The following is a 25,765-nucleotide window of genomic DNA, read 5'->3' on the forward strand; positions in this document are numbered from 1 at the left end:
TGAAAAAATGTCTTTATTATGTCCAAACTTGACACACAAGTTAACACATAGTAATTGTAGTGAGTTAGTCACCTATGTCTCATGATTACTACGGAGTATTGGTTTAAGAGCATAAAATAAAGTGAGATTGAGTGCCAAATTTTCTTGTGACAAACAGACAGATTTATAAGGTCGAAATTTAAAAGTTGGTGGTTAATGTTGGGGAAATTCGTGAATAACGAACAGATAACCGGATATAATCAAACTCTGAAAGGCGTGTAATCACTTTCAGATTGAATCAATTTGGCGGTTCACCCTAACTATTCAATCGGATACAATTCAGAGAATTAAGAACGTTCTGTGTGTTTATTATTTGAGAGAAAAGAACCAGAAAGAAAGAAGAAAAGAGAATGACCAGAAATCTTGTTACGGGATATCCTTTTATCAACAAAAGGGCAGTTATTGCTAGGAATTTCGAGTTGCCACATTTGGTCCTTCAAGTTTCGAAAATTAAATTTTCGGAGAGATTTTCAATATAGCAATATGTCCCTCAGGCTTGACCCCAGCCAGGGGCTGCCGCCCCTTGGACCCCGCTCCCAGGGGCGATGCCCTGGACCCCCGTACCTTAGGGGCTTCGCCCCTAAGGTCATAATAAATTCAAATAGGCGTGCACTCCACACCACCAATCCTATATGATGTATTATTATGACAATACTGATCAAACAAGTTAACCCAATTACACTAAAATATCCAACAGTTAAGTTCTCTTGTGTATCCTTTTTTTTTTTGACATACTATGGTTACTTTTCAAATCATTTAGTAGTTTGTAATGACTATATATGGACTAGTGGGAATATCGGGTTATAGTAACGAAACATTGATTTATTAATTTTTTGTTTCTTAGAAAATTTCTTTTTAAGTAATAGTTTAAGAGTGTGAGATGCAAGCAGAGTTAGAGGATGCACATTGGAAGCTCTTCAAGATAGAAGAATGTGTAGGGATATTAAATCTTTTGATTGTGTCATGCTGTTAGATATATTTGGAGTGAAGTTAACTAGTTTTTAGCTATTGAATCAGGGAATTTGGCATGAACCCTATAAATACAAAAGGATGGTTACCGGAAAATGGTTCAAGGATGGGTTTTACAAGTTCGTTGAGAAACCACATAGAAAAAGTTCGTTAATGATCCAATGATTAAACCTTTATAAATTTTTCCAAGTAAGATATACATGTAAAAATTTTGTGAATATGAAAAAGCATTTAACCAACTATTACTGATAACAAGATTAATGTTTGGCGAATCATGTACAAATCTTACAAAGTATAAGTTTGTGGGAATACACAAATAAAAATGTTTATTGGTCACTGATTAAAAAAGAAAAAATTAGTTGGTGATCTAAAGATTAAACACAGTTTAATATAGACACATACATGCGCAATGCGGCGACGATGATGATATTGGGGGCAGTGTGGTGGTGGCGGCTAGGGGCGTAATTAGGAATGACAATGGGTCGGGTTCAGGGCGGGTAGTGTCAAACCCGAACCCGACCCGATACCCATCGGGTACTTTATCGGGGACCCCGTCGGGGGTAAAATAATGCCCCAAAATCCGACCCGATAATAATAGTTATTTTTCAATAATAATTACCAAAATCTTTGTTTAATTTAAGAAATGATACTACATGCTCTTGATGTTTTGAGAAATGGATATGCAAGTGGGCAATGTAGATACAAATTAGTTGATATAAGTGTGAAACATTATAATTACAAAGGTTAAAAGTAAATTCAAAACTAATACACTTATAAGTATATGTATAGTTATTGATATCGGGACGGGCCGGGTCGGGGTGGACATGCTCCACTCCCTGCCCCGAACGGGTTTGAGTATCGGGTATTGTCGTCGGGTATCGGGTTTCACCGTCGAGTCGGGTTTTTTTTTGCCATCCCTAGGTGTAATCGAGTCAAGCCTGCTCGCGAACTATTCGAACTCGATTCGTAAAAAGCTCGTTATGAGCCAAGCTTAAAAGAGCTCGAGTCGAATTTGCGCTTAACCGTTGAGTCGAGTCGAGCTCGAGCTTCACTCGAGCATTGTGAAGCTCGAGCTCGATTCAGCTCTTTTACACCCCTAGTGGCAGCAATGAGTAGTAACGGTGGCAACGACAATGGTGTAGTTATTAATGCAATAGTAATTGATGTAAAAATGAGTAATATAGTTATTAAAGGGGTTGAAAAATCTATACTATAAATTATTTTATTAAATATATTATGAAGATATTAGATGAAGATCTTTAAAATAATGGATAAAAGTAAAAGTACAATCTAATTTTATATTTATTTATTTATATTTTTTTTTTAAGAAAAAGGTATATATGCATGAGATTTAAAAATAAATCTTCAAGTGTATCCCCAACTATTTATACCGAATTTAGTTTAAAAAGTTGTCACGTTAACTTTTACATTGGTCTTTTAATCGAACGCATGTATTAGATGTTAATAGTTCAAATATACAAATCTAATTTAGACACAGTTATAGCCATTAAAACACACAAAATAATAAAACATTTCTGTCCAATGTGAATTCAATTACTTTGAGCTTTTATCTCATCATATCTTTCACTTTTAGTTTTATATTGTGATTCAGCATGAAAGGAGAAAGAAAAATCGACGTTAAACGACCATATTTGAAGATAGTCTACAGCAAAGCAAAAAAAAATGTTTTCTATCTAATTTTCTAAAATTTTATTTTCCTTTTAATTTAAACCCAACTTATTTCCATTCCTGTTACTAATTCTAAATGCAAAACAAACCAATCTCAATAAAACAAGACTAAATATTGATGCCGGGTCAAACTTACACTTGGAATTTTGATCTAAATGTCCGTCCTTTATTTTTCTTTCAATACATACATTTTTCCCACCAACAAGCAACTGATTTTTGCTAGTGACCCAAACTCATACCCCTAGAAATCAACTTGCCAAAAAACGCGCAAAGTGATGTTCATTTCATATATCCCATCACCTTCATCACCATTATTGCAAAGACCCTACCCACATCTTTTGCTCTTTTACTCAGCCACATATTTCTTCTATGAAGTTTAAAGCACACAAATAATCACAAAATAGTCTTTTTTTTTTTTTTTTCTTTCTTTTTTTCTTAAGTCCACATCACTTGCAAAAATCATAAATCTCTAAACCCACCCTAATCTTAAATGTTGTTTTGTTGCTAAACCTTTTTGTTATTGTACTTGTTATGTTAGCTTTTAGTTTAGTTTCCTTTTCACTAGTCAATAAACCACTTTATATCAATCATACACCACACTCCCTAGCCAAACCTCTAGTGCCAATTTTCTTTTCTTATCTTATTTGCTTTATGTGTTCCCACTATTGAAGCATATGCTTCACCTTATCTACTTCATCATTGTTCCTTGATTACATTTTCTTTATTACACTTTTCTTGCTTCTTTTTCACATGGGGTTTTGATACTTTTCAAGAAACTCAAGATTTCTTGAAAATTCAATCTGTATATGTACTATACTTTCTTTCTTGTTCTTTGATTTCTCTACTAGATGGGCTTTTTCATAATTATCTAGAAACCAATATTTCTTGAAAGTTCAATCAATATATACTTACACTTGTATGCATATTTTCAACTATATATGGATCCTGCTTTAAGTTTCAACTCTGGATTCAAGGCTTTTGCATCTGATGAATCTCTTTCAACATTTGTTAAAGATCAAATGGGGTCAATTGAAATGGGATGGGAAGTCAAACCATCATTTATATGTGGAAATAACAACATGGGTAATTTGTTCCAAAATGAGATAAACATTGAGAATCAAGTATTTGGAGACATGGGTTTTCCTCCAATCATGAAAAATCCTCAAGAAAATGTGTCAAGTTGTGGAATTGGTCAATCTAAAGCTAGACAATCTGAAGATCTATTTGATCTTAAGTTAGGTGGACTTATTGATCAAAATGGTCACAATTTGAGCCCATCAGAAATTCCTATCCCATCTAAACGACAACGCGAACGGGGAACCGGATTTTTGACACCATTTTGCAAAGTACTTGGTTGCAACAAGGACTTGAGTAGTTGTAAGGATTATCATAAAAGGCATAAAGTGTGTGAAATTCACTCAAAGACTCCTAAAGTTATTGTGAATGGCATTGAACAAAGGTTTTGTCAGCAATGCAGCAGGTAACAAATATTACTTTCTAATTTGGTCAATTTTTAATGAGAAAAATTTGTTGAATTTGGTGTTGATTTAATTGGTTTTGTGAAAAAAAATAACTATCTAGTGATGTAAGCTGTGTGTTATGCCGGATTTAGGTTCCATTTGTTGCGCGAATTTGACGACGGAAAGAGGAGTTGTCGGAAACGTCTTGCTGGCCATAATGAGAGAAGAAGGAAGCCTCATGGGAGATTGGTTCCATCTTATAACATTGCTTTTCAAGGTACCTTGTTAACTAAACACATTATGGATTTATTACTTATTTGCTTGGAATTTTTCATTTTTATTTCTATAGTTATATGTCATTTTTTACCCTTTTAATTGTGCTAATTTTGACTAATACTTATCCAAAATTGTTAGTTTACCAATAGAAAGACATGTTAATAGTCTCATGGTCTGGAAGGGACAAATCGAAAATTACATTGAAATTTTTGGTAATAAACCAAATGGAAAGTATTGCCATTTTATGAACTAGACAGAATGAAACAAGGGAACTCATGTGGTTTTGATACAAATTTATACAATTTTATGGCCATCTTTAAGGAACATCTCATATCTTGGTGATTTTGACTAAACAGGTAATGACTTTAACGGTTCTACAAGGACAATATCATCTTATGTGATTCCCAAAAACCTTCATACTCCATACCCACAAAAATTCGACATGAACGATAAAAAAGTTTTAAACCGTCAGTCAACTAGTTGCATTACTGATGAACAAATGCATTTACACTCTTTACCCGTATGTAACTTTAAACCGAACCCTGGAATCATCAATGGATTCATCCGGGCCTCAACTTCGAGTTCTGAGAGTGCTCACTCTCTTCTGTCATCTCAATCTTGGACTACTCCTTGTCAATATGAACCAAGTCGCGACTATATACAATTGCATCCGCATGATTTGAACCCCATTCTCGGGTTTGAGGGTACTTTGGTCAACTTAAGAAGTCATGGGCTGTCCCAAGGGTCGAAAAACATGACTTATGAAGACCGGGTTATTCCAGACGATGGTTGTACCATTGATTTGCTTCAGTTATCCTCACAACTCGAAAGAGTGGAACATCAAAAGAGAAATTCAAGAGTGAACCCTGCAAATGGTGTTTATGTTGGCCTTAGCATTACTTCAGGACAACCAAAGTATTGTATGCAATAAAGTTTCATTTATTTCCGTAGAGAAAATATGTATATAGTTGTCATTAAAATTATTCATAATATGTTCTAAGAACCCATAAAGATGGTAAGTTCTTGATTGTAACATTGTAATAATGTAGCTCATTATACTCGTTTTAGTTATATGTTTAGACGAGGATGATCAGCTTATAACTAATGTAGTGTATGTACTCTTGCAAATTGCAATTCTATTTGTATGAACCTATCGGAAAATTCGAAGGTTGAGTTTATGAGTATATCGGGTTGCATTATCAAAATTCAATCATACAAGGGAATATGTTTCATTTGTTAGTCAATTATTAATCATGTGTTAAATGCAAATGTGGCTTGACAAGTAATTAACAATTTCTTGTACGACCAAGTTGCAAGTCGTTTCCTGACCTTATCTTGCTAAGCACATCGAATAATTAGATAAATAATTATATAATAGAAAGATATAGTAGAAAGTTTAGTTATCCCAGCGGAAAGATGCGGCTAAAGGATGATGATGTCTGATTACAGTTTTTGGCTGGTGATTAGTGGTGGACGGTGGTGTGAAAAATGTTTATAATTTTATATTTAATAATTAAAATAAGTATTGTCTTTTTATTAGAAAGATATACTAGACTTGGATCCGAGGTCCTCTTTACTTGCTAACTGTCGCGTAACCAGTTTCTTTACGGGTATTCGGGAATCCGTTAGAAACTAGCTAGTCCCTCGCTTACGTATTTGATACACTCATTAGACTTCAACAGTATCATTTTGACTTATTGAGGATGCCAAAAACTTTAGTCAAGCGCGTAAACATGTTTGATATGTGAAAATATAAATAAATAAATCTGATATATAATCTAAGGCTGTGTTTGATAACAAAGAATGATTTAGTGCTGAATGATTTTAAAGTCTAAATGGTTCAAAGACACTGGGAACTTGGTTCTGAATGAAAAGTTATGTTTGAAATATGTTCTGAATTAGTAATCTGAATGATAGAAAATTACCATTTTAACCTTCTGTCCACGTACTGATTAGAATAAGTTTGATAAATGAGTTTTATTTTTATTTTTACATATATATTGCACACGAAAAATATTTAAAAACATAATATTATAAATCCTACTCATAATATTCTCTTGCATTAATATCGGTCGAATTCGTCAAACATTAAATTGAAGTACTTTAGAATAGTTGATTAACAATTTGATTACGTAGATTAGCTATACATTCATCGCTAGAGAACCCCATTCAACCCCAAGCATGTCTTGTCCCTCGGCTCGTTGTTCTTCCCTAACAAAAGATGGTATTCGTGTCACATTCCTTAAAAGGTGATCTTGAATATTTCATTTCCTTATAAAGTTATGCATTCTGCAATCACAATTTGTTGGCATAAGAAGTTATACAAGCAAACACAATTTGTCTTGTTGGCATGCACCAAAATCCAAGAATTCACAAAGAAAAGAAAAAAAAGATTTATAGATACTTCAAACTAAACAAAAAGGCCAACTACAAATGATATTAAACCAAACGCACGACTTGTTAAATCCTGATGTATATAAATTAGGCAAAATGACCAAAAACATATTATATATTCATCATATCAGATGATAAAACGGGGTGGTTAAGCAACTAGGTAACAAAAGACATAAATCACATGAAAACCTACAGCAAGAAAACTTCTATGTAATCAACCTAACAGTCCATATTTACTTCTAAGATTCTTAATCCAATCTGCACAACTCTCCAATTTTAATTCTAATTTGGGTTTTTTTGCTACTAACCTCTATTACAACATTCTACTATAATAGACAAGAAGGAAAAAAAATACATATATCTCATTAGACAAATTATGAAACAACGTCCTACTAATTAATTAAAAAATAATGTCACAAGTATCAACAATTAATCATATATATTGGATTTGATAATAATAATAATAGCAAAAATAATGAAAAATTCGTATATGCAAAACTAATTTAAAAAAAAAGGGAAAGAATTGAATATATGAACCATTACCTTCACTAAAATCAATGGATCAAGATGTTCTGGTATTTAATAGGAGATTACCTATTTCAAAAAAATAAATAAAGAAAAACTATGGATGAATTAAAAGAGAAAATAAATAAGAAGAAATAGAGAAAGTAAATAAAGAGAAGAAGAGATTAGAGAAAATACTTTGGTGAGCATATAAGTAGCAGATGGAAGGAGTAGAGAAAAGAAATGTGTGAAAAGAAGGGCATTAGGGTAATAGTTGGACGAGGAATTATTAAGAGAAGGTCTTGGAGTGGAACAGTTCAGAAGTTTTTTTTCCCCTTCGTTCAGTGTCATTCAGTGTTCAGAACAACTTCACAAACACATAGAACGCTGACCGATTCAGCATTTGGTGTTGAACCATTCCATTCAGTTGTTTTCAAACACAGCCTGAGAGTTGTTATAAGCGGCTTGAAAGAAAAAATATTCCGAAAATAAAACATTTTGGTATCGGTCCATAAAACAAGTTCGATACTTTGCCGTGTACTCCTTTGATTCCTTCTTGTCATATATAATAGTTGTCCAAATGCAAACTTGCATAGACTTTCGTTCTTCTATTTCTGTCAAGACATCTGCTGCTATCTTGAATTGATTTATATTGATTGGTGGGTCCTTATTTTCAAGCAACTTACAATAGTTTCATATATTCTTTTAAAGGTAATGATCGATTCTCCTAAATTATTAGCCTAAAAATCTTCCTAATTAATAGAATTGTGACATGTGGAAAATCAGGGTGTGAATTTGGAAAAAGAATTAGTTGATTCCATGTGTTAACAAGTAGATATATTAGGAGGATTTGTAGGGGGATTTATCGTTTTCCATTTTTTAAATTATATTCTTGAACTACTTGGACATATATACTTGCCACCAAGATTAATATTTTTCATAATGAATTTGCCACCGACAAATTCAACCTCGTCAATTCTGTCCAATGTTGGGAACTAGGGGAAAACATACAAAACAGTAAGTCTGCCCAAAAATTTAAGCTTGTTGGGCTACACCTGCAGCCCGGATGCTGTGGTCCTGTCTTCTGTTTCTTTATCATATGGTGGCCACAGAAACATGGCAGGGTAATGTAATGGGTTAAAATCTGTAGTCATTTTTTAAAAATGGGTCGAAACTCGAAACTAGTGAAAAATTTTTACCGGGCAAGAAAAAATGTTGGGGTTTGGTGTTTATTGAAACTTTTTTTTGAAAATTTCTGAAAATTACAAAGACCGGTGTTGTTGACACCAGCCTTGTGTTAGAATGTATACATCTAATCACCAGTGAAGCGCAACGGAAGAATCGAAACAAATATACAATCAAATTAATTAATAAAGAAAGGAATCGAAACATATACCTTTGTGCAAAGCTTCCAATAATATTAGTTAATATTATTATTGTTATTATGAATTAGGGTTTAAAGTAAAACCCCTCTACGATCGCACACTAGACACCCCGTATATTTTATGCTAGTACCCGAATCACAAACCAAACAACCATTTTTTTAAACCCTCTAAATCGAAACTAAGCTAAACCGAAAACCCTTTTTCTTTTGCCTAAAAGTCAAAACCGAAAACCCCTTTGAGGGTGGGTTTCAGCCGAACTAAGAGAGAGGGAAAGAGGAGATTTTACTTGTGTGAAGTTATGAAAAAACCCTTAAGCCTAAGCCCTCTATTTATAGGCTTAATCTCTAGGGTTTTAAACTTGATGGACAAGTAATCTCAAGGCTTTCTAAGCCTTGAAATTTTCGGCCCTTGTTGGATGGAATTAGGAAACAACTCTAATTCCTAATTTCAATCCAACACCTCCTCTTTAATTAATTAAATACAATTAACCATTTAATTAGTTTAATTAATCATTTGTGATTATACTTTAATTAATATATTACATTAATATACTAATTAATAATATAGAGTACTGTGTCATTTCGTGTGACCCCATAGGCTTAAATTATTTCTGGACATACGTTTATAATTAACATGATCACACTCCAACAGCTCCCACTTGAGCATGCTATTTATAAAAGTAATAACATTGGTTAGCGTCTAGCAACACGACAATGCCCCCAAAAATATTTAAGAATAATTTCTTAAACTGCCAATTTGAAATAATTTAATTTTTAATATCCTTTTGTTCAGATACCATTGTTAATTATGAATACGGATCAATGTCATTTCATAAATTAACAATTATGTTTCTCATTTCTACAATTAATCAAGATTACCAAATTAGTCAAGACTTCCTCTTGAGTTCATTTGGGTGTGGCCACACAAACATCTTAAATTAATTAATAAGGGCGCCAAATAGTATCATACTTCAGTTGCAAATTGAAGGAACAAATCATGTATTGACTACAAGTGTCTGACCATGTCGTTTCTTAACATTTCTGAAAATAGCCCTTTATTACTACCTTGTTCAGGACAGTTAGGAACTATATCTAAAATGCAATCCATACATGCATAACTCACTTGTATCTCAAGTCTAAGAATAAATAAAGTAACCATTCCATGAATCTCATTTAATGACGTTGATCCATAAAATGATAATTCGTTATGTGGGGTAAGTCTAATATTCCTTTTGAATATAATGTGAGTTTGGTACGGAATCCACCATCTTCAAAATATTCCCTTAAATATTTTCACCAATCTCTCACAATTGTCTTACTTTAATCATATTCCCATATAATTAATCGACAATGGACATTTAGAATATTTTAAATATTCATGGATCTAAACATGCAAATATATGACACAATTATTATAAAATGAAATCACTTATACTACGTATAAAAATTCATTTATTGAAAATAACAATTGTTTCACATCCCATTATCCAAATACCAATCACAGATTTACATGATATAACTAGCAATATTTAAAACCTAAGCCTTCTGCATGCTTATTGAGCTTTCCCTTTGACAATGCCTTTGTAAAAGGATCCGCCAAGTTATAATCTGTGTGAACTTTGAGTAATTTGATTTCACACGATTCGATTTGCTCACGAACGTAGTGATATCTCCTTTGGTAATGTCTGGCACCTTTTTGAACCCCAGGTTCCTTGGCAATGATAATTGCTCCCGAATTATCACAATATAAATCCATTGGAGTGTTATTTGATAGCATCACATCAAGCCCAGAAATAAAATTTCTGATCCAGACAGCTTCCATGACCGCATCCGAAGCAACTATATACTCAGACTTTGTAGCAGACATAGCAACTGTAGATTGTTTCTTGCTCTTCTAATCTACTACACCTCCATTTAAAATGAAGACATATCCTGACTGAGATTTTGTATCATCTTTATCAGTCTGAAATCTAGCATCACAGTATCCGGTGACTTTAAGCTCAGCATCGGGATTTCCTCCATACACCAAAACCAATTCTTTAGTAGCACGCATGTACTTAAGAATGTTCTTTACATCAGTCCAATGATCCTCTCTAGGATTTTGTTGATAGCGACTAACTATATTTTGAGCGAACGCAACATCAAGTCTAGTGCATCTTACCGCATACATGATAGAACCCACCGCCGAAGCATAAGGAATTCTTCCCATACGCTAGAAGCACCGTTCTTGCTAGATAAATTAAGTCCTTCTTGCATAGGCAAATTTCCACGCATAGAATTTTCCATCTTGAATCTCTTCAAGATCTTATCTATACAAGCACTTTGACTTAATCCAATCAACCGTTTACTTCTATCTCTATAGATCTTGATTCCAAGTATAAATGCTGCTTTACCTAAGTCTTTCATAGCGAAACACTTTCCAAGATAAGATTTAACGTCTTTCAACATTGGAATGTGACTTCCTATTATCAATATGTCATCGACATACAAAACAAGGAAAGTAACATTACTCCCACTAGCTTTGTGATATACACATGGCTCATCAGGATTTTGAGCAAAACCAAACTTTTTGATCTCCTCATCAAATCTTTTATTCCAACTCCTTGATGCTTGCTTGAATCCATAAATGGACCTTTGAAGTTTGCATACTTTGTTGGGATGTTTTGGATTGACAAAACCTTCTGGTTGTACCATATAGACTTCCTCGTCTAGAAAACCATTCAAGAAAGCGGTTTTAACATCCATTTGCCATATCTCATAGTCATAGTACGCTGCTATGGCTAAGATGATCCTAATAGCTTTAATGTCCGCAACAGGAGAAAAGGTTTCCTCATAATCAACTCCATAAAGTTGAGTATAACCTTTTGCCACAAGACGAGCTTTATATGTGTGTATATTTCCATCCATGTCGGTCTTCTTCTTGAAGATCCATTTACACCCAACGGTTCTATCGTTTGGTGGAAGATCAACCAAGCTCCAGACTTGATTATCTTTCATTGATTTCATTTCCAAATTCGCAGCTTCAAGCCATTTGTCAGATTCCGGATCCGATAATGCAGCATTGAAGTTAGGAGGTTTATTCAAATCTCCCACTACATGTTCTTCAGATTCAATCATAAGATTTAATCTTTCACGAGCACGTATTGTCCTTGAGGACCTACGAAGTGGAATCGCTTCATCTTCAACTTGATATTCATCTAGAGATTCATTTCTTTGAACATTCCCCCCCCCCCCAAGTTCAAGATTGCTAGTATTTTCAGAAGTTGACACATCCTCTTGATTCTCATCAAGTTCAACAATCCTCCCACTGTCTTCTTGAGATATGAGTTTCTGTTCAAAAAACTCAGCAAATCGATGTACCTTGGGAACACGCCCCATACCTTCAAGTAAGACAATTTGGGAACACTCAGGCGTATCTCGTTTGACGAGGGCCTCACATCCCCAGACCTTTAAGTAAGACAATATGGGAACACTCCCATTCCACAATTCATGCGGTGTCTTGTCAACCTTCTTGGTTGGAACCATATTGAGAATGCGAACAGCAGTCTCAAGGGCATAATCCCAAAACAAAAAAGGAAGAGTTGTATGATTCATCATTGATCGAACCATTACCAACAAGGTTCGATTCCTCCTTTCTGAAACACCATTATGTTGAGGAGTATGTGGAGGAGTAAGTTGTTGAACTATTCCACAAGCTTTAAGATAATCTTTAAACTCTTGACTTATGTATTCCCCACCTCGATCCGAATGAAGAATCTTGATGGCTTAACTGAGTTGATTCTCTACTTCACTTTTAAATTCCTTGAATGTTTCGAAGACTTCATGTTTATGCTTAATCAAATAAACGTAACCATAACGACTAAAATCATCCTTAAAGACGAAGTAGCTAGCACCTATCCTTGACACATGTCTAAATGGGCCACATACATCCGTATGTATTAGTCCAAGTAGTTCTTTAGCCCTTTCCGGTTTATTTGGAAAATGTTTTCTTGTCATTTTGCCCGAAACACAAGATACGCATTTATCGAATGATTCATCATTTGTTTGTAAGACACCGTCCCTTTGAAGTCTTTCAATGCGTTTCTTGCCAACATGAACAAGTCAACAATGCCAAAGATAAGTCGAGTCCAAATTGGGCTTGACTCGTTTGCTAACATTATACATTGAATTATCCTTTGAATCACAACCATGCATTTCAATTTTATAAATATCATCACAAGAAATAGCATTGAAATAATGAACATTATTACGAGAAACTGAAATTCCATAATCATTAAAAACATTAATGAATCCGTTGTTTTTTAACAAAGAAACTGAAATGACACCTCTAGTAATAGAAGGTGCATAATGACAATTGTCTAAAACAATTATTAAACCACTAGGTAAAACCAAATGATATTCGCCTATTTCTTCTACAACTGCCGGTTAGGCCATTTCCTACGAACAGTTGTAAAGATCCCGGCTTCAATTTCCTTCTTCTTCTAAGCCCTTGTAAAGAATTACAAATACGAGTACCACACCCGGTGTCGTAAACCCATGAGTTTCGCTTAGAAAATGAATATAATTTAATAGTGAAGATACTTGAAGTACTGGCCGAACCAGTTTGCTTGTTCTTCAACTCAGAAAGATACTTTGAACAATTCCGTTTCCAATGTCCCACTTCATTGCAATGATAGCAAGTTTGGTTCTTGGCTGGATGTTCCTTTTTCGCCGGTTTATCTTTTTGGACCCTTCCCCTCTTGATCATGAGAACTTGGGGTGTAGCAGATTTCTTTGGAAGCTTCTTTTCATACTCATTCGCCATGGCATGAAGTTCAGCAATGGTTTTATTCATGCTATGCATAGTATAACTACTCACAAATTCCTCAAAGTCCTTAGATAAAGACTTGAGAATCATGCCAATTGTAATAGGTTGTGGATAAGCATAATTCAACCTTTCCAGTTACTTAAAATACCTCTTCGTCTTGAGGATATGAGGGCTGACCGGTGTTCCCTGCTCATGTCGCAAGTCATGAAGTTGATCAACGAGGTCAAACAACTCCATTCCGGCTTGCTTTTCATACATAGACTTAAGTTCAGTGAGCATATCATATGGAAATGAATGCTCAAATTGCTTTTGAAGGTCAGCATTAATGCTTCCAAACATCAAACAAGCAATCTCATTATTTCTATCATACATAGCAGCATACTCCGCCAATTGCTCATTAGTAGCATTGGCATTCAACGGGTCTCTGCTCTTCAAGGATATGGTATTTCCCCTCAGCTCTTAAAAAAATTCTTAGCTGACGATACCAATCATTGAAGTTAGGTCCAGAAAGTTTTTCCCTTTCTAGCATCGACCTAAAAGCCGATTGATGATGTATGTTTTAAGTAGGATTTGTTGTTGCCATCTACAAAATAGACAGAAAGTTCAATTATCGGTAGTTTCGATAATTATCCTTAAGAAATGTAATTTACCCTTGTTAAATTCATCTAACAAATTACTTTCACCAAGGCTAGGATCCAACTTGACATACAATCATTTCATTTGTTGATCAGCTAGAAACGACAGTATTCAAAAGGTAATCGAGAATCGATAATTGCATTCATGCAATTCCTAGAGATATGGAACTTACAACAACACTTTAAAGGAGTATTAAGTGCTTTGTAAATGTGTTTTGTCCCATCTTATGTCACGGGTCAAGGATCTCACCTCTTAACTCGTTTTAAGTCGCCTAATTAAGAACATGTAGATAGTCCCCTCGCTGGTCTCACAACGGAGTGGTAATCTAGCTTGAAGAGATATAATTCGCCTACTGTCTCACGTAGGAGCGAAAAGCACTGGCAAGTATTCTAATCAATTTGGGTGGTGTTTGATCAAATAATCGCACTATGGCTCAACCGGAGGTGTGAGTTGGGTTGTTGGTGTTTATTGGCGATTCCCTTACAGTCAGAGGGTCGGAGAGACCGCTTTACGCCTGTGATCGGTTGATCCTAAGTCGTTCGAGTTCGACTTAGGGTTTTGTGGGATGTGTTTGGGGTTTATTTGGAAGTCGAATAAACCGTGAGTTAGGGTTTTATGCGTGCGAGTCATGAATCTATCGTAAGGCTTCCTCCTCTATTTATATAGAGGGTCGATTTCTTAGAGGGGAGGGTAAGAGAATTAAAGTAAATATCTCCCTCCTTTGTGAATGTCTTGTTTCCTTCTTGAGGAGATTTGTGGTAATCTTGTTACGTTGATTGTATTCGAGTATATTGGAGCTTAGATATGTTTAATAGATTAATCATGGAAAAGATCTTTTGTCCGATCTTCGTTGCGTATCTCCTCGGAGCTGGGTCTTTGTTACCTTTGGAGCTCCGGGGTAATTATGTTGAGCGGAGGCCGAGCTCCGTTATGGCTTTACCTGTGCGAAGATGACTTTGTTCTCTGCTTCTGCTTCGGGTACGGAGCTAGGGCTCCGTATGGGTATATCGTCAAGCCCCCTAGTCTGATGGGAGGTTTTATCTGTAAAATATCGCATTAGACTTAACAGATTGAATAACAAAATAAATATCATACCTTCGAAGTTAAAAGGAACGTGCTCCGCTGCTCCGTTTATCCATGAATCATATTTAGTTTAAGCCATAATGACTTTCTGTCTCTCAGTGGCAACTTGTTGGCACATCTCTCAGGGTAATTAATCACCGGATAGTTATCCGTAATTATGACTCATATAAATACCAACTTATTACCACGAAACAAGGGTTTCCCTTTATTGCTTTTTCATCTGTTGACCCTGCTCTCCGTCTTTTCTTTGTCTATTCATCCACCAGACGCTATCCAGGTATATTATCATCTTCCTTCTTCCTTTTACATTTAATCGTTATGTCGAAATGGAGAATAAGAGATATTACCAATGCCTTGAGCCACTCTACCTATCAGAGTTTCGTGAACCAATACTTTTCTCAAAACCCTAATTTGGTTCGATACCCTCGAAAGGGGAAATCCATATTTGATCCTCCGGCGGGGTTTGTCGGCATATATGTGAAGGCTTTTTCACAAGGTAACGTTAGGATCCCCTTTTCAGATTTTTTCCTTAGGGTTATAGATTACTATCAGTGTCATATAGCTATTTTTCACCCGACTGGTGTTGCAAAAGTTATTGCTTTTCAAGTGCTTTGTTTTGCGAATCGCATCCGACCATATGTTCCCTTGTTTAACTTCTTCTATAAGTTGAAAGAATCTGTGACTGGGTCACTGTTGCGAAGAATGGTGACTACGAAATTTTTATTGCTGGTGGAGTTGAGGTTAGAGACTGGAAGAATTTGTTTGTCTTCATTGATCAATCGTTAGTTCCACCTGCTCATAGTGGTTTGGTAGATAGGAATAGTGACATAACACGATTTCTAGAACCGAATTCAAGTCACCAATGGCGGTTTTGGTGAGTGTGTGTTCTTGGTGTTTGTGTGTGTTTTGAGAGAGAAAATGTGTGTAATTGGATGATTGGGATTAATGAGAATTGGTGAAGGTTACAATGGTTGATTGTGTGATCAAGATTAAAGGTTTTTGATTACTAAGGTAGGAGGGGGTATTTATAGGCTAACTACACAATTATGCCAATTATCACAATTAACCCTTCAACCTTAGTAATCATTTACCTATGACTTAACAACAAGAAAGACTTCTAATCTAAATTACAATTTATCACTATTTTTGGATTTCTAACATTCTCCCCCTTAGTGATATATTGTAATGAATGAAGTACGTGTTATGTTGTCTTGTAGGAATGAATTTGATGAGCCGGTGGTGAAGACAATTGGTGTGTTGAAACAAGTCTTCAAATCTTTCTCTTTTGTCTTTGGAGAACTTGATTCAATCTTGGTCTTGGACTTCTTGAAGTTAAATCATGTGGTGATTCTCAATGTTCTTTTTGAACAAAGAATAATGAGTGTGTGTGTGTCTTGAATCTTTGAGGATTGTTGAATCATGAATCAGAGTTGTCTTTGGAGATGCGGAAGGTATGAACTTGTATTTGATTTTTCAATCTTCGATTCTTGAGTAAAATTAAACTTTTTGAAATGAAGTTTCATGAATATGAACTCTCCCCCTTGATGTATGCATTGGAGCTTCTTGAGATAAAATGTTGTTGTATGACTTGAAGATCTTGAATAAGGTATGTTGATGAAGACTCTTGTGAAGCTTTAGTTCTTTGACTTGAATCTTCTAATCAATCTTTCAACTTTTGACGCTTCGATCTTTGTCACTTCAACTTGAACACTTTGGAGAGTAAGCATTTGAATGAAGTTTGGATAAGTCTCTTATGAAGTGCCAAACATTGATTGATAAAATGCCAAAAGATATAACATGATCGAAATCTAGATTTTGTGCACATGGAGAAATATCGACCATCGAAACATCAACCCAAACCATTAGCCTAACCCAAGAAATCCTAGAGGTAACTAAATTGTAAGGTTGAAGTTGTTGGTACAAACGTTATATTATGGTGTTGGTGTTTTTTGTGTTTGTGCGATGAGAAATGAAACCGGATAAGAATGATCCGTTAGCATGTTCAAAAATCGAAAGGATTAATGACATGACCGATAGAAATGTTTTACATTTTTCGGATTTCCTATGTATCATTGAGATATGCACAAAGCAATACTCTAACATAGTTCTGTCTGCGGCTTTGCAACCACGAGATTGCTTCAAAGAATGTAAATCATGGTTAGTACAGCCGAAGCGTTCGATAACCACAATCTATTATCCTTAAGGAAAACCGAGGTCACATTAGACTTCTCGTTAACTCAATAATCACATAAATGTAATTATGAGACCCACGTTCAATGTTAGAAAAGATGTTAGCATTGGTAGGATTTCTATTTGATCATCGTGGAATATCAATTAAGATATCACTACAAATGTTCCGGCTATATCACAAAGATAAACAATAATATCACAAAGATATTACTCGAATGTGTCCTAAATAAATGAATAATGATCAAATGAATGACCAATCAAGATAGCTCTAGACACAACGTGATCAAATGAAGTCGGGGACTGGAGCAATATGTCGCCCTTTTTCAATATCAACATCTTCCAAATGAAGAGTCAATAGAAATGTGAAATCTCCGTGAGAAATGAAACAAGTATTTGTTAAGAAACACTTGAGTGGTTAGGTAAAGATGTGCATCGCTTCACTGGGTCCATGAAGACTTCTTCAATATCGAGATATTAACAAATGACATCCGATAGAAACGTGTTTTACCCGGCGATTTGAGAATTTAGGGAAGGGTATCATTTCTCTTAACCATTTTCTCTCAACATATCACCATAACCTCTCACTTTTCAACTTTACTCCCTCCATCCTATTTGCACGAAAAACATCATCACTCAAAATTCCCTCATTATCTAATGAAAGAGGTGAATACTCCGGGGTTAGAACTCATCGGCGATGATGAAGTTCATGGAGTAAATTTTGAGAATCCTAATCGCTCATGTGCAAACTAATCACCGAACTTCTTATGATTGAAAGTCATTGGGTAATTAACAAATGTGTGTATGAAAATGTTTGAAACACATTTGAAGTTTTGGAAGTTTTTGAAATCACAAACTCCTCCTTAGTCTATGCAAGATAAGATCAAAATGTTTTCCATAGAAAGGTAGAGAAAAAATTGGTTTTGTAAAATCAAAAAAATCTTTGTTGTGATATTTTTCAGAAAAATTTGAGAGTCTATAGTGAACAAGATTTTTCATTTGATAATCACAAAGTTTTGCTTCAACAACAATGTTCATAGTAAGACTGCTAGGGAGTACACAAAGGCGTTCGATCCGTCGCATCTTACATCAACAAGTTGGAGTTAATAAAACATTTAAGCACACTTTAACTTAATCAATTGTTCAAAATAAGACAACTAGGGAGTATACAAAGGCGTTCGATCCTTCGCTGCTCATATCAACAAATGAGAGTTTGAAAAACGTTATTTGAGAGAGAAAAAAAATCAACTGCTATTACACATACATATTCATATCAGACCACTTGGAAGTAAACAAAGGCGTTCAATTCCTTGTTATCTTACATCAATGTATATGTATAACAATAGGATCTTAGAATGTATAAACACTCTTTAAAATTAAAAAAATCAATGTAGAACCCGTTGCATACATAGTATATGCAAGCCATTTTGAATTAAATAAAACAATGAAGAACGGGTTATACACAGAGTATGTATAAGCCACTTTGAAAAACATATCTTTTTGTTTATTTTTGAAAATTTATATTTTTGTATTTGATTTTATTTTTTTCAAATTTTGTATTTTGATTTTCTAGATTGTGTCAAGAATTCCTTCAAAGGTAAAATGATTTAAGATTCAAGATTTAACACACCAAGCTTAGAGATAAGAAAGTTAAACCTCTTTTCATCCAACGGTTTTGTGAACAAATCTGCAAGTTAATAGTCAGTTCCCGCAAAGTAGAGCTCGATATCACCTTTCTCAATATGATCTTTGAGAAAATGATATCTAACATCTATATGCTTTGATCGAGAGTGGTTTACTGAGTTGATTGCAATAGCAATGGCACTTTGAGAGTCACAATAGATAGGGATATGATCAAATTTCAGACCATAATCAGTTAGTTGAGTCTTCATCCATAAAACTTGAGCACAACAACTAGCCGCAGCCACATATTCAGCTTCAGCAGTTGATAGTGACACACAATTCTGTTTCTTGGAAGACCAACTCATAATTTTATCACCTAAAAATTGTAAAGTACCGGAAGTGCTCTTGCGATCAAGCTTACAACCTGCATGATCTGCATCTGAATAAACAGTTAGATTGAATCCAGTATCCCTAGGATACCAGAGACCTAAATTGGGTGTACCCTTTAGATAACGAAAGATTCGTTTCACAGCTTGATAATGTAAATCAATTGGAGCAGCTTAATACCTAGCACACATACATGTTGCAAACATTATATCTGGGCGAGATGCTGTTAGATACAACAACGAACCAATCATACTTCGATATCTCTTTTGGTCAAATGGTTTTCCATTTTTATCGGCATTTATGTTTGTTCGAGCATCCATTGGGGTAGAAATTGAAGAACATGAAGTCATATCAAACTTTTTCAACATGTCATGTATGTATTTACCTTGTGATATAAAAATACTATTTGGTAATTGTTTGATTTGAAGACCCAAAAAGTAATTCATTTCCCCAATCATGCTCATTTCAAAATGATTAACCATAAGAGATGAAAAGTTTTGACAAAATGTTTGACTGGTCGACCCAAAAATAATGTCATCAACATATATTTGGACAAGAGGAACATGCTTACCTTGTTTGCGAATGAACAAAGTAGGATCAATTGTGCCTTTTGTAAAGCCACCTCTTAGTAAGAAAGTAGTTAAGGAATCATACCATGCGCGGGGTGCTTGCTTAAGACCATAGAGAGCCTTGTCTAACTTGTAGACATGGTTTGGCCTTTGAGGATCAACAAAATCTTCTGGTTGATCAACGTAAACTTCTTCTTTGAGGTCACCATTCAAGAAAGCAGTCTTCACATCCATTTGAAACACAGTAAAGTTTCAGAATGCGGCATAAGCTAAGAATATTCGAATGGCCTCCATTCTTGCAACACGAGTAAAAGTTTCGTCGAAGTCAACACCAGCTTGTGGATATCCAACTATTTGATTAGTAGGATGATATTTCCGCATACGTATCCACTTGCGATTATGAGGAAGAGGATCTTGTTGCTGAAGATCAACATCACCATCATTAAAACCTGAATCTTGTTGTGAGATGGAATCATAACTTGGTAGAACTCTTTCCTCATATGATGGATGATCAAAGTCAAGTGGTACATACACATTTGGAGTGTTGAATGGATTTGTTGTCTGAGTAATGCGAGAAGGTTGTTCTTGAACATTCACTTGAGATGAATTATCAGGATAGGATGGTGAAGAAGAATCATTAGAAGAGGATCCTTGCTCTGAAGAACTTGATGATGATTCATGATTGTTATCAGGAACTGGATCGTTGTTTTGAATTGGTTCATTGTTTGGATTTGGTTCAACGATGACTTGAGGTTCTTCATCATGAATCGGTTTTGAATTGTAGAACTCTTCAAAAAGAATATCTAATTCATCACTTGTTGGAGTTGGAAACTTCTTGAATTTAGAAGCTAAGGTAGAAGTTCTTGTAGAAGTACCTGAAGCACTTGGATCATTACTTGTTGGTAGCAAACTTTCTTGCTCAAATATCATGCCCGACACCCAAAGATATGAAAATAATCGATGTTGGGTTTGCGTTTGTTAACAACCTCATAAGGAGTCTTCTCGAAACGCTGATTGACAATGGACCGATTCTGAGTGTGACAAGCAGTGTCAACAGCTTCAGCCCACATATTGGATGGCAATTTGGAATAAGCAAGCATTGTCCTTGCTGCTTCCACAAGCGTTCGATTCTCCTTTCAACAACACCGTTTTGTTGTGGGGTGCGAACTGCTGAAAATTGATGAGTAATGCCTTTGGATTTGCAAAATTCATCAAAAACAACATTCTTGAACTCAGTACCGTTATCTGAATGGATGTAACGAACTGGAAGTTGAAGATTTACTTGAGTAGTAGTGATGAAATCGATCAAAATTTGAGTTGTTTCATCTTTGGATGCAAGGAACTTGACCCAAGTATATCGTGAATAATCATCAACAATAACCAAGATGTATTTCTTCCCATTTCGGCTTTGTACTTTCATCGGCCCACAAAGATCCTTGTGAAGCAAATGAAGAGGTGCTAAAGATTTTGGAAATTTCTTTGGTTTATGAGAAGCTCTCTTAATCTTCCCAACAGCACAAGAAGGACAAACATGCTCACTTTCATACTTATAGTCAGGCAAGCCTTCAACAAGATTCTTGTTGACTAAAGTATTGATGGTTTGGAAATTCAGATGAGACAGCCTTCTATGCCATAACCAAGAATTCTTTGAAGTAGCCTTTAAAATGAGACAAATATTATCGGTTGGTTGGTTATCATCGAGATTGACGGTAAAAAGATTATCATCACGATCACCGCAAAGAATATCAACTCCATCTAGAGTTTGGACTTTACAAAGAGATTGTCGAAAAAGAACTTAAAGATTGTTGTCACAAAATTGTCCAACATTGAACAAGTTATGACTTAATCCTTCAACATAGTGAACTTTCTTGATGACAATTCCATTTCGTTCAATGTCCCCATAACCTAAGATAGGAGCGAAATTGTTGTTTCCAAAGCGAACAGTTCCCATGAATCGTTCAACAAAATTCTTGAGCAAAGCTTTATTTCCAGTCATGTGCTTCGAACACCCGGAATAATCGAGTATCCAAACACAGATGGTTATTTCCTGCAATCAAAGAAATTTAACCTACTTTAGGTACCCACTTGAAGACGGGTCCTTTGTGGTTAGTTAAAACAGGCAGGGTATATAACTTAGGAAATGCATTCAAACATGCCTTTGAATCAACATAAGCATTAACAAGCACATTATCAACAAGCACATTTGTATAAAAAGTACAAACATTCACACGGGAATTAAAAGTAACACGTCTACAAGCATTCACATCAACCACACGAGTACAGGAATTAAAATTGTTTACAAGCTCACAAGGCCTTGCCTTGGCACATTCAACATTATTTAACAAAGATGAACTGTTTGAATTAATAGGAACACATTTCTTCCTATTACCAGCCTTTCTCCTTCGTCTCTTCTTCTTTTTCTCAACATGCATTTGATTACTAGTGGACTTACGTACTAAAGTTTTAGCAACCCATATAGCATCACTAGTTAAGCTCTTTCCACCTGTTGAATTGAAACTAAGAAGATTAGAACGAGGGGTTTTAAACACTTTCATCCTTTTAGGGTCTTTTGGAGGTGAGGAAACTTCTTGCTTCTTTGGTTTATCATGAGAGAACCATCCATATCTATCCCTATATCTAGTTGTACCATTAGATGCATCCTTATTTAGCAAAACTGAGCTAGACTTAGACACCTTCGGTAAAGAACTAGATTGAGAGCTAGATGAAGAAGCATTCGGATAGTCTTTTGGAAGTTTCACTTTGGTGTACTTTGATCTGGGTGTGGTCTCAGCTTGTTCCTTTTTGACATGTTTAATCGAGGTAGGAGTCTTTGGTTCTAACTTAACTGTTTTTGGTTCAGTCTTGACGAGTTTGGTCTTAACTCGTTCCTTTGAATAATATGAAGTTGGAGCTTTGGACAATGGATTTTGAGATTCCTTTTTTCTTTCAACTTTGATTTTGGTAGATTCAATCTTTTTCTCAGTTTCTGAATCAAAAACATATTCTCCCTTCATGAATTTATCAAAATCATCTTTTGTGAAAAATTTCAATGAAGGTTGATTAGTTTCAAATTCTTTTAAAAGTTTTGAAAAATCAGGAATCTTGGTGTCCAACTTCACATCATGGATAGTCTCAGAAATTAGGTCAACTTGAACTGACACATCTTTGGTCTCACAAGAAAATTGAGTAGAAGTATCAACACCTATACTAACACTAACCTTAGGGTGAACAACTAACTCATCAATTGAATTGCATGTGAAAAACCTATAGAAGTACCATATCAAAACTAAACTACGTGCAAGTTCTTCATCAGATAAATCAGATTGCACATAATCATCAGCTATAAAACTAGCAGTATTTTGACAAGTACATTCAAGAGAATCAGTCAAGGTTTGAGTGGAGGAATTTGTAGATGAATCATAAGTAGTTTGGGTAGAATGGTCTACTAAAGCACTTAGGTCAGTTTGAGCGGAAACATTCTCGCAAACTTTCTTAGTATCAACAACAACAAATTTATCTTCTGAAATCGGACTTTGAGACTTAAGGTGATTAATAACATTTTGTTGAGATTCCACCTTTTGTTGTAAATCTTCTATTTGTTTTTCCAAAAGTGTGGTTGGAACATACATTTTAGTTGGTTTTGGTGGAGAACCGACAGATTCTTGGTTTTGAAAATTTGATGCAATTTCTTCCAATTTAAAAATTGAAGATTCTTTAGTTTTGTACGAAGCATTTATTGCATCATAATTAACTAAAAATTTATCTTTAGATATCCTCTCAACTTCATCAGTCTCAAATTCGTCATCCAATGGACGTATAAATTATTGTATCATACCAAGTCGAAGGAATTTTTCATCATACAAAGGTTCAATTTCTTCTTTGGCCTTTTGTAATGGTGTGAAATTCTCAAATCCCTACCCGAGAAGAAGATCATTTTTGTCAATTTTTGACTTGTTGAAATAGGCAGTGAAATACAAGATAGGGTTTTGTTCAACTTTATATAACTTTTCTTGATAGAAAAGTATATTCTTTTTAAATTCCTCAACTTGGTTTTCAAGATTTTCAATCTCAATGCCTTTTAGAAAACAATCATGATTTAAGTCAGAAGTCTTCCTTTCGAGTTCAACATTGTTTGGTTTAGCTTCTTGGAGCTTTTTATTGAGAATATCAACATCCATTTGTCTAGCATTTGCCCGAAGCCATTCATTGGTCTTTTGAGTTTCAAGATCTTGATTGGCTTTTTCAAGATCATGAATGGTCTTTTCAAGATTGTGACACTTTTGTATTAACTTAGAATCAGGAGAGGCATTCAACTCACATTCTTTAACCAACACTTTATCTTTATATGTTTGAAAGTCTTGTTTAATAGCATCATGTTCAAAAAGTAATTTTGAATGTTCTTCAAGAAGTTTTGAAAATTCACTTTTAGAAAATAAAACACTATTTTGCAACTTTTTGTTTTTGTCGGCTAAAGATTTGATATGAGTTGTCAAGTTCGGCAAAGCTAATTTACATGACTCTTTATCTTTAATCAATGAAAAAGTAGAGTCAAGATTTACCTCATCATCCGGGTATTCATCATCAGTGCTTTCCACTTCAAAGACTTTGTCCTTGGCCAACCTCTCCATAAAGCAAACATTAGCAGAGACATCTTCATCCTCATCATCTCAGAGCAATACTAGCTTCAACTTGTTTGGCTAATAGCATCTTCTGCTTGTAATACTCATAATTCCGCTTTCGAGGTTGCTTGCAATCAATAGCAAAATGACCAGGGATACTAAAATTGTAGCACTTCTTATCTGATGCCTTACCCTTCTCAGCAACTTGTTTCTCATTAGCTTCCTTCTTCTCCCATGCTTTGATCTACTTGTTTCACCTTGCTCATGACTCTTAGGATGATAGTGATCCTTCTTGGGAAATGCACTTGTAGAAGAAGTGCAGAGATTGTTGTTTGTTGGCCTCGCTTTGTAAAATTTTCTATTGAAATGCTTTGTTACCGCGGCAAGAGCTTGATATAGTTCATCTGAAACACCATCTCTTGTAGCCAGCAAATCATCTCTCTCCTCATCAGACGAAGAAACAATTACTATTTGCCTCTTAAGAGCTTCAGAAACTTTTTTCTCAACAATCAATGCCAAAGGATCAGAAGATACAACTTCTGGCATTTTGCTTGATGAAGCTTTGTTTAGAACTTGGTTTTCATTGAGTTTGAAAGATTCATAAAGAGTATGAATGGTGAACTTGGTCAGACTTTGATGTTGCTTAATCTGTGTTCCAAAATCTACCCATTCTGGACCAAGAGCTTTGATGAATTTGTTGTTTAACTCAATCTCTGTTTTCTTGACATTGTTCTTCCTCAATTCATTTATGACATTGCAGAACCTACAGTAGACAGCCTCAAGAGATTCATTTGGCAATTTACTGAAGTTGTCAAACTCAGTCAAAACATTGGTCAATCTAATTGTCGAAGTCACGTCAGCTCCTTCCATTTGTCTAGCCACCTTATCCCATATCTCCTTGGCTGTATCATATGAATCAACTGAGCCATAGATTTCATCTGGTAGAGCTTTGTATAAGCATGATTTAGCTCTGTTATCTGCAGTTGTTCGATCTTTTTGTTCAACATTCAAAAGATCAAGAGTCAGTATTGCACCAGTAGTGGGATGGCGATGAACTGCAAGTCCATTAAGGATGGAATCTTTAAGCATGTGAACATTTGTTTGACTTTCCACATAGTCCATAAATCTTTTCTTCCATA

The 25,765-nt window shown here is 35.0% G+C and overlaps 1 protein-coding gene across 1 annotated transcript; it reads left to right on the plus strand.

Moving 5' to 3' along the window:
• The first annotated feature begins 3,497 nt into the window (after window positions 1–3,497).
• Window positions 3,498–5,617, plus strand: LOC122607706 (squamosa promoter-binding-like protein 6). The gene is made up of 3 exons (XM_043780732.1): window positions 3,498–4,177; window positions 4,310–4,434; window positions 4,790–5,617. Exons 1-3 carry the CDS (start codon window positions 3,636–3,638, stop codon window positions 5,362–5,364), a joined length of 1,242 nt encoding a protein of 413 aa, XP_043636667.1. The 5' UTR covers window positions 3,498–3,635; the 3' UTR covers window positions 5,365–5,617.
• Window positions 5,618–25,765: the final 20,148 nt, after the last annotated feature.

This window comes from Erigeron canadensis, chromosome 7 (genome assembly GCF_010389155.1).
Source record: "Erigeron canadensis isolate Cc75 chromosome 7, C_canadensis_v1, whole genome shotgun sequence".
Taxonomy (NCBI): domain Eukaryota; kingdom Viridiplantae; phylum Streptophyta; class Magnoliopsida; order Asterales; family Asteraceae; genus Erigeron; species Erigeron canadensis.

Bases quoted from the DNA above. Each gene is read 5' to 3' on its own strand.
- LOC122607706 (XM_043780732.1), top strand. From the start codon at position 3,636: ATGGATCCTGCTTTAAGTTTCAACTCTGGATTCAAGGCTTTTGCATCT. The intron at 4,178-4,309 runs GTAACAAATATT...TGCCGGATTTAG, and splicing joins TTTTGTCAGCAATGCAGCAG to GTTCCATTTGTTGCGCGAAT. The intron at 4,435-4,789 runs GTACCTTGTTAA...TTGACTAAACAG, and splicing joins TTATAACATTGCTTTTCAAG to GTAATGACTTTAACGGTTCT.